This window comes from Cheilinus undulatus, linkage group 2, assembly GCF_018320785.1.
Source record: "Cheilinus undulatus linkage group 2, ASM1832078v1, whole genome shotgun sequence".
Classification (NCBI taxonomy): Eukaryota; Metazoa; Chordata; class Actinopteri; order Labriformes; family Labridae; genus Cheilinus; species Cheilinus undulatus.
This window is the reverse complement of record NC_054866.1, coordinates 25,639,092-25,657,034: the sequence shown is the minus strand read 5'-3', so window position 1 is coordinate 25,657,034 and position 17,943 is coordinate 25,639,092. Positions and strand designations below refer to the sequence as shown.

The 17,943-nt window shown below is 38.1% G+C and overlaps 1 protein-coding gene across 1 annotated transcript in view; it reads left to right on the top strand.

Annotated features, from left to right (window-relative positions):
- gucy1a2 (guanylate cyclase 1, soluble, alpha 2) overlaps nucleotides 1–17,943 on the top strand; it is a 58,192-nt gene that overhangs the window by 21,218 nt on the left and 19,031 nt on the right. The window contains exons 5-6 of the mRNA XM_041813172.1: nucleotides 14,890–15,102; nucleotides 15,552–15,824. Coding sequence (XP_041669106.1) covers nucleotides 14,890–15,102; nucleotides 15,552–15,824 — 486 coding nt within the window. The remainder of the gene's footprint in view (nucleotides 1–14,889; nucleotides 15,103–15,551; nucleotides 15,825–17,943) is intronic.

Genomic DNA, 17,943 nt, shown 5'->3' with positions numbered 1-17,943 from the left:
AACATATAAAAAAGCCTTTTATGTGAACACATATTGACAATTTAGAATAACTATTTGTGGAGATTTTAACATAGCCGTGGTTTTTCCCTTCTTGTGCTTTTTAATGGTTTAGCCTATGTATAGCTATGGTTCAGTGCTAACACTGGTAGAGATCTGATAAGTTTTGAGAATGACCAAATTACCAATGTTAGCAAAAGTTAATGTGAAAAATAGAATATAATTTGGTTATTGAGGCAAGTCATTGTCTTCCCTTTGGGTTGTCTTTTTTAATCTACTTTTTTAACAGCTGTGCCAATTCATAGATGTACATGACAGATTTTCCTACCAAACAGTGAGATAGCTTCCTCAAATAGGCTCTATTGTTATTCATCATACAGAGCTTAAAGACTTTAATGAACCACACCACAGATCTGCAGCCAAAGGCAGATGGCAGGTTTAAAACGCCTTTCATGTCATGTTTTCCATCCTTGTTGTAACACTGTTAGCACTGGTCTTTGCCCTGGCACTTAGAATCCACAGACAGCATAGCATACTCTCAAACAAGTAAGACTGTATTTGAAAAAAAAAAGAAAGAAAGGATCCGTTATCTTCAGACCAGTTCAGCAGATCATATTTTTGTTATGTGCCTTTTTTCTGTTTTGATTAATTAACCAATTGCAATGCACCAAAAATAGGCTGATAAGGATATTTATGTTTAAAATAACAGTTTAGCTGATGGTCAGTACCAATGCTGATGTTTCCATCACTTTGGTGTAACACTCCAACAATGCCAACATTTTCTCTCATGTTTGACTGTAAAAAGTGATGACAGATTACATCCTCTGCTCAATAATAACCCTCTTTCCTGAATAAGCTGTCAGGTGTGCTGAATGCTAGCATTAAATTGATAGGGTAAAATAGATCTGCTACTGATATCTGTTCATACAACATCATTTACCAGTGGCCACTGTTTGTCAAAAGGGACAATATTGGCCAATACCAATGTTGAACTGATACATCTGTGTGCATCTCTACCTAAAAGTCAATAATATTTTGTGAAAAATAATATATTTATTAATATAGAGTAGGCAAATACATGGATTTTGATTGGAAAAATAGCGTAAATGACTGTAGGACGTATTTTCTCTTCTGCACAACTAATTAAATAATGGACTATTTTTTTGCAGTTCTTTTTGGCATCCCCTGCGATGCTTTGCTTTTCTTATTGCAGGCTTGCATGTGTCAAAACTTTGAATTTACAGCTCAGCTGACCAATTTGAATTAGCTGACACAATGATGTCTTAAAAGTACAGGCGCAATAAATGTACTTAAAGGTACTTAAAACCATTGGTTGAACATTAACACATATTTTAAGTCCCTGTAAAGGGAAATCCAAACTTTGTGTGTAAACATGAAAACACTGAGATCTACATGTGACTGAATTTTGGGTTTACACCGCTTCCCACATTATTATGCAAATGACATTTTTCTCTTATTTTCCTAAATATTTATGCAAATAATAGAATATTTTTCATGTCATCAGCCTTTAGAGCATAATTCAGATGTTTATGAACAAACTTCATAATGATAACCATTTTTTTTTAAATAAAAACCTCAAAATGCACCTTTTTCACATTATTAAGCAGGCCACAGGTTTCAAGCAATATGGGAAAGAAAAAGGATCTCTGCTGCCGAAAAGTGTCCAATAGTGTACTGCCTTGGACAAGGAATGAAAACATTAGATATTTCATGAAAAATTAATCATGATAATCGTACAGTGAAGAAATTTGTGGCTGATTCAGAGGACAGATGGGTTTGTGCAGATAAAGGCATAATGGGGAAGGTTTTTGATGGACAATTTCATCGGATTAAGAGAGCAGATGCTAAAATACCATTACAAAGCAGCAAACAGGTATTTGAAGCTGCTGGTGTCTCTGGAGTCCCACCAACCTCAAGGTGTAGGATCCTCCAGAGGCTTGCAGTCGTGCATTAATCTACTATTCAGCCACCTCTAACCAATGCTCTGAAGCAAAAACGGTTGCTGTGGGCCCAGAAACACATGAAGACTCATTTTCAAAAAGTCTTGTTGACTGATGAGTGCCGTGCAACCCTGGATGATCCAGATGGAGGAGTATTGGATGGTTGGTGGATGACCACCATGTCCCAACAAGGCTGTAACGTCAGCAAGGAGGTGGCGGAGTCCCGTTTTGGGCCAGAGGATAGAGCTGGTAGGCCCCTTTAGGGTCCCTGAAGGTGTGAAAATGACCTCGGCAAAGTATAGAGAGTTTCTGGCTGACCACTTTCTTCCATGGTACAAAAAGAAGAGCAGTGCCTTCTGTAGCAAATTTATCTTCATGCATGACAATGCACCATCTCATACTGCAAAGAATCCCTCTGTGTCATTGACTGCTATGGGCATAAAAGGAGAGAAACTCATGGTGTAGTCCCCAGTCTCCCCTGACCTCAACCCTACTGAGAACCTTTGGAGCATCCTCAAACTAAAAATCTATGAAGGTGGGAGGCAGTTCACATCTAAACAGCAGCTCTAGGAGGATATTCTGACATCCTGCAAAGAAATTCCAGCAGAAACTCTCCAAAAACTCACAAGTTCAATGGATGCAGCGATTGTGAAGGTGATATTAAAGAAGAGGTCCTATGTTAACATGTAATTTTGCCTATGAAGATGTTTTTGATTGAAATAGCTTTTGATTTCAGTAAATATGACCTCCTAATGCTGCAAATTCAACAAATGACCATTTTCAGTTCTTAATGACCTATAAAATCTTTTAAAACTCTGTTGTGCTTAATTATGTGGAACAGTGCATTTTGAGGTTTTTGTTTTGGAAAAATAATGGTTAGTATTATGACGTTTGTTCAAAAACATTTGAATTATGCTCTAACGGCTGGTGACTTGAAAAATAATCTGACTGTCATTTGCATTAATATTTAGGAAAATAAGAGAAAAATGTCATTTGCATAATAATGTGGAAAGCCGTGTAGACCGTTGTTTACCTCTGTTCTGGCTTGGTATTATTTGAGCAGGGAAAACATCTGAGCCCATGACATCACCAGTGTTGATGAAGAATTACCCCGGACCCCTAACATTACAACGATATAAAGTCACAGAGTTGTTCATCTTTGTGTAGTCTGTTAGCTGATGTCACAGCCTTCATTGAAAGATAAAAGGCAGTTACATGCTGTGTTTTTTTTTTTTCATTGTGAGGTAAATTTCCCAAATCTATCAGCCACAGTGGCCTACGGGTCAATAAAAGTATCTTAACAGAGATTTGTACCAGAAAACAGTAAACATAATCCCCAACTTCTGTCTCGCTGCTCTGCTAGAGCTGGCCAGCTGGGCTCTGATCAGAAGCATTTTTTTTTTATTTGTGAGGACTGTATTTCTCATGAGTGGATGTGGCCTCAGCTCATTCAACCGAAACGCCCACACCAACCTAGAGCAGGCTATGATTTTAAAGTTTAATTTTATAAACTTAGAAGTGTTTTTCATGACTAATATTTGGCTGGGAGGTTCTTAACGCAGTGGCCTGTCATAAAAAACCCTAAAATAAATACTCTATGTCACTTTACAGGATCTTTAATAATAACCCAGCCACAAAAGTGCAGTTCACCTTCAGTACATAGTTGTTTGACTTTTTCGTGATGTCCCACAGCTTGTGTGGCTGCAATTTATGCTCTTGGCACTGGCTTGGCAGGGCATCACTTTGCAAAAATAAATAAATAAGTACATTTATAAAAACACTTTATATGCCATGTCCTGGCCTGACAAAGCTGTATGCATCAAATGACTCATATGCGTTGTGTATAGCGTTGGGTTTCTCCACAACATAAAAGAAGAACCAACCATTACTGTAACCCTGGCCATTCGGTTGAATCCTTTACCCACTGACCAAATAGTTGGTAGGGTAAAGGATGACATTTCTAAGGGTTATCTTTCCAGTGTAAGAGAATTTGTATTGTGCTTCCTAGTAGTTAAACCAGTTGGAGAAGCCATCCTAATGGTCCAGGACTGTCTGATGTAAACTGGCTGCTAGCTAACTTTCTGCCCACAAAAGCTCAACATCACTGTGTAAACACAACAACTGTCTTTCTCAGTTTTATGAAAAACCCAGATTGATTCTCTCATATGGACTGCTGAGCCTTTAATTATTTCAGTGTTGCTTTGGCCAAATGAACAAATCTTAGGATTTCTTTCAGCATTAATGTGAAGAGATGACAATGCAACACAAACTAGCATACATACACACATAATAACCAAGTCCTTGTACTCTCAGAAGTAGCAGCAGGATTTCCCTCTTCACAGTTAGACCTCAAGTAGCACTACGGTACACCTCCTCTCTGGCTTTCATCTACTCTCTGTCACTCTTGTATATATTCACTGTAATTCTACCTCCCTCTACGCTGCTTTCCAACTTCTAACTTTTTTTATCACCAAGTAACCCTTTTTTTCCTCTCTGTTATTCCCAACTTCTTCATTTATTTACTCAGACAGTAAATTAGTTTAAAATCATGTGTTTACACCTATAAAAATGGTGTATTTATCTTTTCCCTGTCTTCTGTTTCAGACTCTAAGAGATCAAAGTTAGCCATCTGTTTGGAAGGCTTTCTAATGACGAAAGGAAAATCCAATTTATTATTTAAAGTAAAGTTAAAGTTTCTTATTTAAAAGAACTTATTGTTTCTCCTCAGTCAAAATGCAGCACACAGTAGTTTTATTATTTTTATTATTACTTAAAGCCTTTATTGTAACAATCAAGATGTGTAATGCTGTTTGCTTGAACTTTAGTGTTTAAGTTGAAGTTGTCAAAGTGGGATTGGCATGGCAACAAATATCTGCTGTGTGCGTTGACCCTGTGATCATCTCTCTTCATCTCTCCCATCTATGTAATGAGGGGTCTGTGTAGCCTGTTCTTTAGTGTCACCAGTGGTTAGACCCGGCATAGTCCTCTAGCTCCTAACACCACTGACTAGGCATTCGACAGATTTGAGTAGCAGTTTGTGTTTTCTCTTTATTTTTTCCATATGAATCTTATGCCACCTGGTCAGAGACACCAAAAAAGAGAGAGAAAAAGAAAGATGGCGCTGACATTTTCAGTAGAAAGGGCAGAGAGAGAAGGCGACAGGCCAAGGTAAAGAGGCCACAAAAGAGCACTCCCCTGTGCTGCAAAGTGTGTGTTTGTGTGTGGGCTTGTGTCTGTATTTGAGCGGCTTGTGGTGGATTTGGAGTTAAACTTCTTCCCTTTCTTTGCCCAGAGACATCAGCTCTGCAACTGCAAGTGACTTCCAGAGACCTACTGAAAAGGTCAAATTGCATCTGTGTGGGCCTGCTTAGTGTGAGCACTTTGGTCAGCAAACAGGGTGACTACACTGTCACAGCTCTTCTATGTCAGTTCATTCATTGTTTCCCTCACATATTAGTTTTGAATCAATTTAGACTTAAAAATAATGTAAAATACAGTAATGTAAGCAAAAAGGCTGTTTCATCATGTTATGTGTTGTTTGAACAAACCCACACTTGCTGATTTAACCTCTCCAGCTCCACTGACCTGACGGAGGTTGCTTATTTGTAGGTCACTTTTGTTGGCAGTTGTTTATGAAAGCTGTGAGCAGAGCTGACCTGAGTTCAGCCATCCGCAGACACTCAAGCGTCTGTGCGTTTCATCGGTTGCCAGACGTAAGTTCCTCACTTTTTGAGTTATGTGGAATTTAGACGTTGATTTTTTTTTTTTATTATTTTAAAAATATCACAATGAGACATAAGACAGAAAACCTATGAATCACAACACCTACCTCCACTGTTGTGATACCAGGGTTGTAAGCATTTTAAAGTTCACAAAATCTTTGGGTTGTAGAGTCAGAATTCTGGTTAGGATTAGTCAGTGATCAGTATGTGTGGATGTTTGAACAAAAACGTAGCAGGAGCTTTAGCCCAGACCAGCAGTTGTGAGAAAGGCACGTGTTTACAAATCCTGCTCTTTTCAATGACATTTTCATACCACATCATATTGGTTAAAGAAGATTTAGGATAATGATGCAAGTATAATGTGATTGTGGAGCCCGGGTTTTAAACTCTTTCTTGTTGTTTAACAAGTGTTTCATTATTGTTTTTGAAGGGGCTGCTGAATGAGGTTTGCCTGTCTGTCTATGTGTGCACCTGTGTGCCTGAGTACAAAGAGCCTTGACATTAGCACCACCTTTGATCTGCTGTAGATAAATCACTGTTGTGATGGTTTGTTTGCTCAGGAAAAGGGGCTTTGACAAACCACTGCCCTCTCTATGTCTGTGCAGTCTTGATCAGTTTACAAAACAAGGTGAATGACATGGGTTGACGAAACACCTGCATAAGAAATATGGTAAAGATATTCATATTTAAATATAGCTTAGTTGTTGGTCCAGTGATTTTGACTCGAAACTTTAAGAAAACATGTTAACAATTAGTAAACACAGGATGAATTAATTAGATGAATCTCTCACAATAGCAAGTGAGAGATTTATTTTCCCCTCAAACTAAGTTAGCCTTTATCACTGAAGTGCTTCTTTCAGCAACTTAGAAAATTAAAAAAGAAACCAGCCTGTAATTTATAGTAAAAAATATCTTAGAGTGCACTCACTTTAGGAAATCCATACAATGCCCAACCACATTTGACCCTCAAAGTCCAGTTTGTTTGGCTAGTGTGAGTGCTCAATAACATGGTACATTTCCCTGGCCCTGGCACAGAAGAGGTATACAGTACTTAACCGCTGTGATTGCTCATACATAAGCACAGACATGAGTGGGCAATATGGACACAATGCATACTCTTCCTTGAACAATCAATTTAAAGAATGGCAGAGTGTTAGAGGGCATATCTGACCATAATGACTAAAAATAAACTTGGAGTTGAGTAAACTTACTGCTCATATAGGCCAATATGTACTGCCAATCTAGGCCAGTATTTACAAAAGTATAGATATAAAGAGATAATTCATGCCTGACAAAACTAGTAATCACCTTTATGAGCTAGTATCTGCTGATACGGATATCACGCTGACAATATTGCATCCTTGGTAATTAATTTCTGCATCAAAGAATATTGCTAGCTGGGAGTTGATTGATCTTGGTTGTAATCTAATATGGTTTTTACCCTCAAATATTGCCTTATTTCCCTCTGGATTTCCACTTTCTATTATCTTTTAGTACGGGATACATGATATTAGTGTGACATCAGTATCATCAGACATTAGCTTAAGAAGTTTACTATCGATATCAGTGGATGTGAAAATCTCTGCTCAGCATGTAAGGGATGTGAATTTCTTAGAAAATTACTATTTGAAAGTCACTTAACAGAAAAATCAACGGCTCTAAGTGATGGACTGTGATGTACATATGAAATCATTAGCTTGGTGCTAATAGATTATGAAAATTTTCCTCAACAGGCTAACCAGTTTAACATTGCTTGGTGATATTTACAACTTAAAGGACAATCTATGAAAAAATTATTGTAGACAGATAATTACATTGGTCATTTACATAAAATTTAGCATTTAACTTAGCATCAGCTTTTTGTAGACATACTGTTAGTGAAACAAAACCTACACTGAGGTTAAGATAACATTAGCATGAAATCTTCATTTTTTTTACAATTATTAACTCAATATTTGAAAATTCATTGCTGGTCCCTCACTTCATAAAAGGCAAGCATTATGTTTTAGGAGTTTTAAGCAGAACCTTCTGTATATTGGTATCCATATCTGTATTGTCAAAAATGAGCTAGGAAATATTGTCATATCTGATATCGACAGAAATCCAGTCTTACTAAATGTCATTCAGTTACTTCACAAAGATTTATAAACCTCTGATCCAGGTATATCTAAATTAACCTCACAGCTGAAGCTGCTGACTCTTACTTGAAGCGTAAAGGCAAAACAGGGTTTGTCTTGCTTACATTCTTTGTACGTGTGTGTGTGAAGTGTTAGACATATTTAACTGAGAGAATAGTATGTGAGAGCACTGAACAATAAGAAAGGGTCTTAAAAGATAAAAAAGACATGGCAACATTGTGTGTGTTTGTATGCCCGTGTGAGAGAGATAGAAAAGGTCAAGAGAGGCTGACTCATTGACTCTGCTCACTGCTTGTTCATGCAAATGAGACTGCTGACATGCCAGAGTCTGCTCACAAAGACAATCCATTCGCCATCCACCTCTATCCTTTTCTTATCTTTCTACTTATTCGTTCCTCATGTCCTCCTCTTTCTTTACGCCTCCCCTTCTCTTCCTGCCTTGATTTCCACCTCTGGCCCTCGCTGCCTCCTTTCTCCTCCCATTTCTCCTTTTTATCTACTTTCAGCTCACTGTTGCCCATGGTGATGGCAGGCTGAAGCTATACATCTTGTTAATCCTGATGAGTAGAATGAGAACATCACGGAGTGCACTGCATACAATTGAATTCAGACTGCTGGCACATGTGGACATAAAAATTCAGAATATGGCACACAGATTGACCACAAGGAATCAGATAGGTGAAGGACTGTTTATAGTACAGAGTCACAAAACCTTAAATCCTGGAATGGATGCCTGTGGAGATGTCATTTTGACAAATAGGTGGCTGGTGTTAGTCAGTTTATTTCATTATATGAAAAATGATATCATACGATTGACTTTTCCATCAGTAAACATTAGGGGTGGGAGAAAAAAAATTGATACAGCATAGTATCGCGATATTTTGTTTGTTGATATATCGTATCGTCTTATCCACCAAGCCTCAATTTTTTTAGATTAATTGCTAATATGAACTGAAGTCTCTGATAATGGAAAAATGAATTTAATTGTTTGGACAAGTGTTTGTCCAGTGAGGTCGACAGAGATGATGGTCATAGAGCAGGATAAAGTTAGTACAACAAACATGGCAGCACCAGGGGAAGGACATTAGGAATGCAAGCAGGGCATGAATGAGATGGACATGGCACATGAGGTTTGCAAGAAGTGCTACAAGAAAATAAAATACTCCAGAAATACGACAAATGTGAGGGCAAGACTAATGCTAAATCAGCTAAATAGTTGGCATAGGTCGCAATATATCAAAATATATTGTATTGCAATACTTTACTGCATTGCAAAATGTTAAAAAATGCAATAATATTGTATCATGGAGCCACTAGTGATTTCCACCCATTGTAAATATTAAGGGTGTGACAAAACACTTATGTCACGAGATGAGACGAGAGGAGATTTGGGCCCACGAGACACGAGACGGGATTTTCCACTCGTATTTCTTTAAAAAAAAAAAAAAAATATGAGTGGAAAATATGTCCTCTATGCGGCTGGAAGTCATAATTGCAAAGCATTCAGGTCTGTTTAGAAATGTTTAAACTAACGCCTCTTGTACTGAATAAGCTATCAATGCTTACACACAGTTTATCTTGTCTAACTCTGAGTCAAACTGTACACTTTAATGCTCTACAAATCAAACCTTTCATTTTACTATTCTACCACATCCTTATTTTACTACACTATGCACTCATCGCTACAATTACAATAATAATAAAAGCATTTAGATTATTTTTAAAGTAATTTAAAAACTGTTTACAACAGACTGAGATATAGAGAGCTGCATCAGTAAAATCAAACTCTTATCCTCTGTAAGGACATCATATTTAAAACACTCAAAAGAAATATTTTTGTCAATAACACATTGGTATTTTACAGTAATTTAGGGAAATAGCTTATTTCATCATTTTGTGGTCTTTTTTTTCTCAGATGAGCTTTGATAGTGTTGAACACGATGCACAGATGAGCGTGTGTGTGCGTTGGTGAGCGAGTGTGTGTCTCTGCTTTGCCTGCTGTCAGACAACAACTAGGGTGCGTTTAACTGGAGCTAGAACGTCACTTTTTGGGGCTAACAGTGGACCCTGTGGTTTCAGACTGAGTTTGTTTTGCTAAGTTTACCACTGCAGTATACAAAGATCCGTTGCACTACACGTTAGGCTTCTGACTGATGATACACACAGCCAACAGCTGATGGATCTGTGACGGTGAGACGAGAACGAGACATAAAAAAGCAGCAACTGAATCAAAGTTACAAAGTCACAGATACCGGCACTTTAAACAAGTGTGCGCACATACACAACCTCATGGAGTCTGCACAGGTTTCCAGCAACAGCATTTCATAATTTTGGACTGTTATGATGAACTTATTATGCATTTGCGGATCATGTACGGCACCGAGTAACACAGCGGAGAAGGGGGCGGGGGATGGAGCGGTAATATTAATGGGTCACAGATCAGCTCCGTTTCTTCATTAGCTGTCAAACCAACAATTTTAAATTGTCCAGGACTTCTTTGTGATCTTTTATAACTTCCAGTTAGGTATTGTTTTCTGTCAGGAGAGCTGCTGCTCCTGATGTCTGGGCAATATTGATCTCGCGAGATGATTTTCACCTCGACGAGACATCTCGTGACGTTTTGATCTCATCACACCCCTAGTGAATCTACATAGATATCTTTGGGGGGGATTATTATGCCTTTATCAGTTTGGACAGTGGACAAGTTGGAAGTCGGAAGTTGGAAAGTGAAACAGTGGGGGCAAAGCAGCCATTTGAACCCGTCCCCTCTTGGAGGACAGCAGTCTTTGTACATGGGGTGCACAACCACTCTGCTATTGGTGTCCCCAAGGTCATTTTTACAAGTACTGTACTTTGTCAAATAAATTGTTTATCTTTCTTAACAAGGCTACCAAAAGCATCAACATTGCAAGTGTTACTAGTGCATAACTGCCTTGAAAAAATGTTATTTTTCTTGTGGTGGCCTTGAGCAAGAGCTCAGTCATGTATCAGTCTGCTACAAAAAAGGATCCCTACTACAGACTGACCTCTTCTCACAGTTTGATGTATTTTTATCTGCTTTTATAAAAATACATTTTGTATGCCTTCTGTTCTTTCTGCCTTCATCCAGGCCCCACCTCTCCCTCTCTCTGTTGCTTTCTTTCTTCATCATCATCACCTCAGTATGTTCCTTCTGCCCTTCCTTCCTCCTCCTTCCTTCTCTTACCTCCTCTGCCTCTGTGCTGTGATGACAGAGATGCAGGCTGCAGAGGAGATTGTGCTGAGTTAAACAGAGACACACAATTAGGCCAGCACAAGTGCCTCCAGGGGCCTGGTGTGTGTGCCTATCGATGTTTATTTGTGTGCATCATTGTGCGTGTCTGTGACAGTGGGACAGGGAATGAGAGTGTCTGAGAATCAAAGACAGGCTGAGGATGTAAGGTGGTGTGACACTAAAGTTCTGACAACTTTACAGAGGTAAAAAAGACTGCCGCCAATTAGGATAAAGCATTTAGCAATGACATTTAGCAATGCAAAAAAAGCTATTTCCAAATCAGCTAAACAAATACCACTATCAACAAAAGTTGACTAAGTAAGTGGGAGAAGTCATAGTTCACCCCTGGTGTCCCTCTGGGGAAGCGCAGCATGAGAAACACAAACCAGAAAAAAAGTGATCTTCATTGTTAACCTTTTTAAATGTGTTGGGCAAGATGGATGGATTTCAGTAACAACAAAGAGAGGTGACAGAACTTGGTGTGCTGAGAAAAAAAGAGAAAGTACAACCATCACTATTTATAAGTTTTTTTCTGGATTGGTCCTGATGATGCTCCAAGGCTACAGTGAGTAATCAGCAAAGAATTGCCAGCTAATGACAGCATGAGGCTGTGTAAACTCTGGTATTATATTGACACTATGCACCCTGGTATGGTGTCTATCCATGAGGGTTTTTCTAATGGAGTAAAATGTAATGGTCTTTCAGGAGAGCCTCACTCTCCCACGCTTTGACAACCCCTGGTTTAGGACAACCATTTTTTGATGCCTTACAGTGAAGGTCTGAAGACATTATCATTAGTTTGGGGGATTTTCAAGGTTTGCCATAACTTGGCATTACTTCAACAGGTGTTTGCTAAGGACAAACTCATCCAGAATCTGGCACACAAACCTGTTGTCTGCTATTCCACAAAATTTCCCATTGTTATTCAGCACTCAGTGTACAAAATATCAATAACATTCCCAATATGCTGACTTAAAACCCATCTTATACAATCTAAATCATAGTCAAGGGGCAACTAGACTTGATTGAGTTACAGTCTACACTAATTGCAGTTTGAACTGGAAAGGTTTGTTATTTATTAATGATCTAGCAAACCTTTGTATCGAATTATATGAACAAGAACCAGCTGGACAAAACGATAAGCACATTAGATATGTCTCCACTGCCTCTATGTGATCTCTTAGCTGTATGACTGTCAACATGCTGCATAGGATGCCTTCTCTTGAGGTGTTAAAAAATGTTCCTTGTGTTGCCATTTCACTTGCAACCAGTTCAATATTGCTGAGACAGAGACTTTCAAAACTTTTAAGAGTAATTCTTTAGTTCAGTTAAATCTATTTTTAGCTCATTATATCCTGTCTTCCTCACGAAAAAGGTTGTCGACAAAATTTTTTAGTTTGCTTTATGTCATTGAAATTTACACTGATCTTAGCTCTGACATGATCTGTCTCTGACTAGGTATACCAACACCACAAAAATCACACTTCGCCTTTGTAGTCATACTGTAATCCATTCAAATCCAAACAGAAATCAGAAATCTTCTAATTTGCACCAGTCATAAGGATCATTCAACTTTTATGTACCTGATGCTCGAAAAGCTTTTTTATGAGTGTTGCAACCTTATTTGTGCACCACATATGTTTTCATGAAGATAAGATCAGATATAAATCTGGTATGTTTTGCATGTTGTACTGTAGCTGAAATGCATGCTAAGGAGCTAGAGTTTTTTAATTGCCACAAGCTTTTTATTTATTTAATAAACACTTAAGCATATTAAATATGTGCTACGCAGTATATGAGTGTGTTCATATTGTCGTATGTGTCCCCATGACTCCTCCTTCCACTCTCTCGACACTAGGACTACTGCTGTGTGCTGCAGCACGTGCAGATGTTCAGTGTACAGTGAGCAACTGTAGCTTTAGAGTACTGTAAGATAGGATTTAATGTGTGTGTGTGTTTTGGATCACACCAAGTCGTGTTAGAGGGAACTGTTGTGTCTTGAACTTGGACCCAGTGGGCTGTAGGCTGCACATGTCCATATGTATGCATATGTGTGTTTATATGTATGTATGTCAGTGTTCCTGAGAAACAGACAGTCAAAGGCAGAATGTGTGTCTCTGGATGTGCTGTGTGTGTAGATGTAGACTGTATGTATTATGCAGACCTAGGAGAGCCTTGTGCTATAAATAAAACAGGGCTGCAGTGTGCTCACTGGCGGAATAATCTATCTGACACTATGGAGAAAGAGAGAGAGGGAGATGTAATGCAAGAGACAGAGTGAGGAGCAGAGAGGGAGAGAGAGAGAGGGGGGGAGGCAGGAGCGCAAGACAGATGAGGATGGAGAGAGCCAAAAAAAGAAACTAAAGAAAAGAAAAGACAGGGGCAAGGACTTATCAGGAGAGGGAGAAATCATATTGAGAAAGAAGAAGGGTAGCTTATATAGGGGCCTTAAGCAGAGGTAGTTACCAGTGTAAAAAAGCCAAGACTCAAGAGCAGTAATGCCACCCTGCAACATCAGTGGTAATCAGTGATCCATTCCCTGTGTCAGTCTCTTTTCTCTATAACTGCAAGAGGCAGCAGGTGCTGCATGTAGATTTGTCATCATGTGCAAAATGTCAGGAAAATAATGGAGCAATTCTTAATCATACTTTGCAAATATTGCTGGCTTTAATACTAAGATTGTTTGTGGATTTGCATCAGTTGTAACCTCTATGATATCTAAATTTGTGTTGTTTACTTCATCTTCTCACTTAAGAAGTCAGTCTTAAATGGCATGGTGTTTGCATATGGTCATAGCTCACAATTCGTTGCTTTAATACACTTGTATTGACTGTATGACTCAAACCAGTGACATTCTGATTATGACATGATTTTGCCTTTAATAATTAGGTCACCAGTTTACCCAGCTGATAAACTTGAAAGAAAATGCAGTTTATCAAGAGTCCACTTCCATCTGGCTGCAGAGGCACCACAACCAAATGCCAATTTACAAACTGCTGGAGGTTGTGTAGTTCAAATGTAGCCAACCATTACCATTTATTATGGGACTGCCCAAAACTTAAATCCTATTGACATAAAGTACTTAAGTATTTGGAAACTATATTTCAAATCTCGATTCCATTCAATGTTCATACAATGTATTTTGGTGCCATTGCATTAAATATTTAATCTACAGCAGATAAATATCTGATGTAAATATTATTTATGAATGGTTTGTGGGCACACTCTGTATGGGGGTACTTTTTTTTTTTTTTAATAATTTGTTTGTTTTGGTTTTAAGGACAATACAAGTTATGCATGATTGGGGACATGGCAGATATTACTTCAGCACCATTAAGCTGTTTGTCAGGAGGCTTCAGATTCATCTCTTTGATTTTTTCTGAAGTTAAACTGAGATGTTTTAATAATATCAACTTAATTCATTTTAAATTGATATTTAAATTAATATCTAGCCTCCAGTACTTGATCCCTCTGTGGAAAAATACTATTGCTGTTTGTTATGCAGACAGACATTATAGTAATGTCATCTTTGATGTTGTATCAGTACTGCATGGATAGATACTAGACTAGATAACCTTATTTGGAGTAAAGCAAGTATAAAGTGCACATGACTTCAACATTTAAAAGAGGGAAAACCTATTTTTGATCCTAAACGAAGTGAATCAACCTTGAACAACTCTGTGTTTTATTATCTTATCATGTCATTATTAGATTGTAAGTTTTCTCTTTCTGACTGATGAGATAACCTTAAAACAAAAACAAGTACAAACCTTGCTTTTTGATTATTTTCTTACCCATTTGTTTATTCTCCCTTCCAGGTCATGGAGCTAAAGGGTCAGATGATCCATGTGCCTGAGTCTTGCTCCCTGATGTTTCTGGGCTCACCACGTGTTGATAAGCTAGAGGAGCTGATGGGCCGGGGCCTCCACTTGTCAGATATCCCCATTCATGATGCCACGCGGGACGTTATTCTGGTGGGGGAACAGGCCAAGGCCCAGGATGGCCTGAAGAAAAGAATGGACAAACTCAAGGTACAACATTTGCAACTTACTGTGGGTATCCGGATATTTATCGAACAAGAGAACTGAGAAGACCCAAAACGTTTCTTATTTTGATGAGTTGAATTTTAGTGTTTAGTGTTAGTTTAATGAAGATACTATGAAAATGTGGTTGAGTTTTGACCTAAGCCAACACATCTGCATCTCTGTTAGAAGTTATCTTAGTGACTTGGAGTGGTCCAACAATGCACCACATCAGACATACTTGGTAATAAGAAGCTCACCCACAGACACCAATAAACATATGCAGATATACACGCCCCCAAATAAATCAAATTAATACGTGAATACATTTACATGCACCAGCAGTTTTAATTTGGCGCAGTACTCCCACATCTCGGCTTCATTGTCATTGGTGCATTCATCAGAGCAAAGCACACAGAAAACCCTGATTATCCTCTCCTCCTCCCTCCTCTCTCAAGGCCACATTAGAGCGGACTCACCAGGCCCTGGAAGAGGAAAAGAGAAGAACTGTGGACCTCCTTTATTCTATATTTCCTGGCGATGTGGCGCAGAAACTGTGGCAGGGTCAGCCAGTGCCAGCTCGCAAATTTGATGATGTCACCATGTTGTTCTCAGATATCGTGGGTTTCACTGCTGTGTGTGCTCAGTGCACGCCCATGCAGGTCATCTCCATGCTGAACGAGCTTTACACACGCTTCGACTACCAGTGTGGCATCCTGGATGTTTATAAGGTCAGTAGAAAAGAATTTCTCATGTCTTCTTTATGTGATCGTCATTACCTGCGTGAGACAGTTTTAAAAAGGCAGAAATCACTGGCAGGAATTTGATGTGGTAGGAGAGGCAGAGTGCTGCATAGATTTTACAGTGTTGTCTTATTCATTTATGTGCAAGATGGGATCGTTATTTACAATTTATCATTCTCCAACCCATCTGAAAAGTTAGAGAAAAAATGATGAACTGTTTATATGTTCTACCTACCCTGGAAAATTACATGTGCTTTATAACAGTAGACCCACATACCATATTCTTACTAGATAAATACAGTAACAAAACGTAAATGAGTTTGGCTGCCATAAGTGAAATAAAGGTCTTGTGTCATATGAAAAGAACATTTCAAGGCATATGTAAGATGTAACATTAAATCAGATACTGTAATTAAAGAAAAACTAAATGTACAATTATAATGAAAGACAAAGATTGTATTTTAGTCACACTTTGTTCTCTGAAGTGGTAAATGTTCACCTGACAGAAGATTTTATAAGCAATGATAGCCAAGAAAATAGACTTTACCAAGGCACATTACAGTTCCCATAAAAGTACCCCCCCCCCCCCCGATGTTAACCCTTTTATTGATTCTAGATATCAATCATGGTCAATATAATTTCGTTTTTTTTTTTTTTTTTTCTTTTTTTTTTAAAACCTCTTTATTATCAAATTAAAAACAGAGTAGTAGTATAAAGATACCTGTGTCTGGAAGGTCTGGCACTGGTTAATCAGTATTCCTGGCTACCAATACACCATGAAGACAAAAGAACACTCCATCATGAAGAAATAAAGGAATATGGTACATTTGTAAATCTGCCTAGATCATGCCGTCCTCACAAACTAATAGACTGTGCAAAAAAATGGCTAGTAAGAGAGGCCACCAAGACACCTATGACTTCTCTGAAGGAGTTACAAGCTTTAGCAGCTGATATAGGAGAGACTCTGCAATCAGCAACTGTTGTCTGGGTTCTTTACCAGTCAAAGCCTTATGGGAGAGTGGCATGTTGAAGAAACCATATCAAATCTGGACTAGAGTTTGCCAAAAGGCATGTGGGGGACTCCTGACAGAGCTTGAGCAGTTTTGCAAAGAAGAACTGAGTAAAATTGGAGTGCCCAGATGTGCAAGCCTGATTGAGACCTACCCACACAGACTCAGTGCTATGATTGCTGCCAAAGGCGCATCTACTAAATACTGACTTGAAGGGGGTGAATATTTGTACAGTCACTTATTTTACATTACATATTTTTATTTAATTGACATCACTTTGTAGAGTTCTGTTTTTGATTCAAAATTAAATCAGTCATGTTCTATATTGACCATGACTGGTTTATACAAACAAGAAGGGTAAAACATCCAAGTGGGTGAACACTTTTTATGGGCACTGTGTTTGAGAACCACTGGCTTAGACACACTTGGTGTGCTTTGAGGCAAGTCTACATGTGCCCTGGAAATTTGTAAAGCTGTATGTTAAAATTACAAATAGACAACAACAAAAGATACTGTAATGTGACGTCCGTGTAGGTTATTATTCATTCAGGTCATGGTTATTCAAATCTTGGTCCAATGAGGGGCAACCAGAAAAAAATTAAAGTTTGTGCTCATCTCTGAAACTTGCCAATTCCCCAATTGAGTATACTTAAACTATCTTATTAAACAGGACTTGCATTTGCTCAGGACTCTTGAATGCACTCAGCCCTTGTCTTTTTTGTTAGGATGTTAAGCTTTAGAATTCAGTTTATCTTAATTTTGAGAGTGTCAGTGTAGTGACTGAGCGACCCATGTCCCAAAAAAATGGAAATGTGTTTATTTCTGTAAAAACTCTTGTGAAGAAGTATATATTTAAAAATCCTTAGTCACTGACAGACACCTAATGATCATATAAAAAATAAGAGTAGTTTCTTTTATATTTGACACAGGTAAGATTTAAAAACATCATTATTTCATGTAAGCCATATATTTTTTTCTAATGGAGTTGTTATTTTAACTGGTGGAAATATAATAAACTTGTGGAAAACGTATAAAGCAAGCATAGTTTTCATTTAGATTAAATATGTTTTAGATTAAAAACTTCATTTAATTATTCC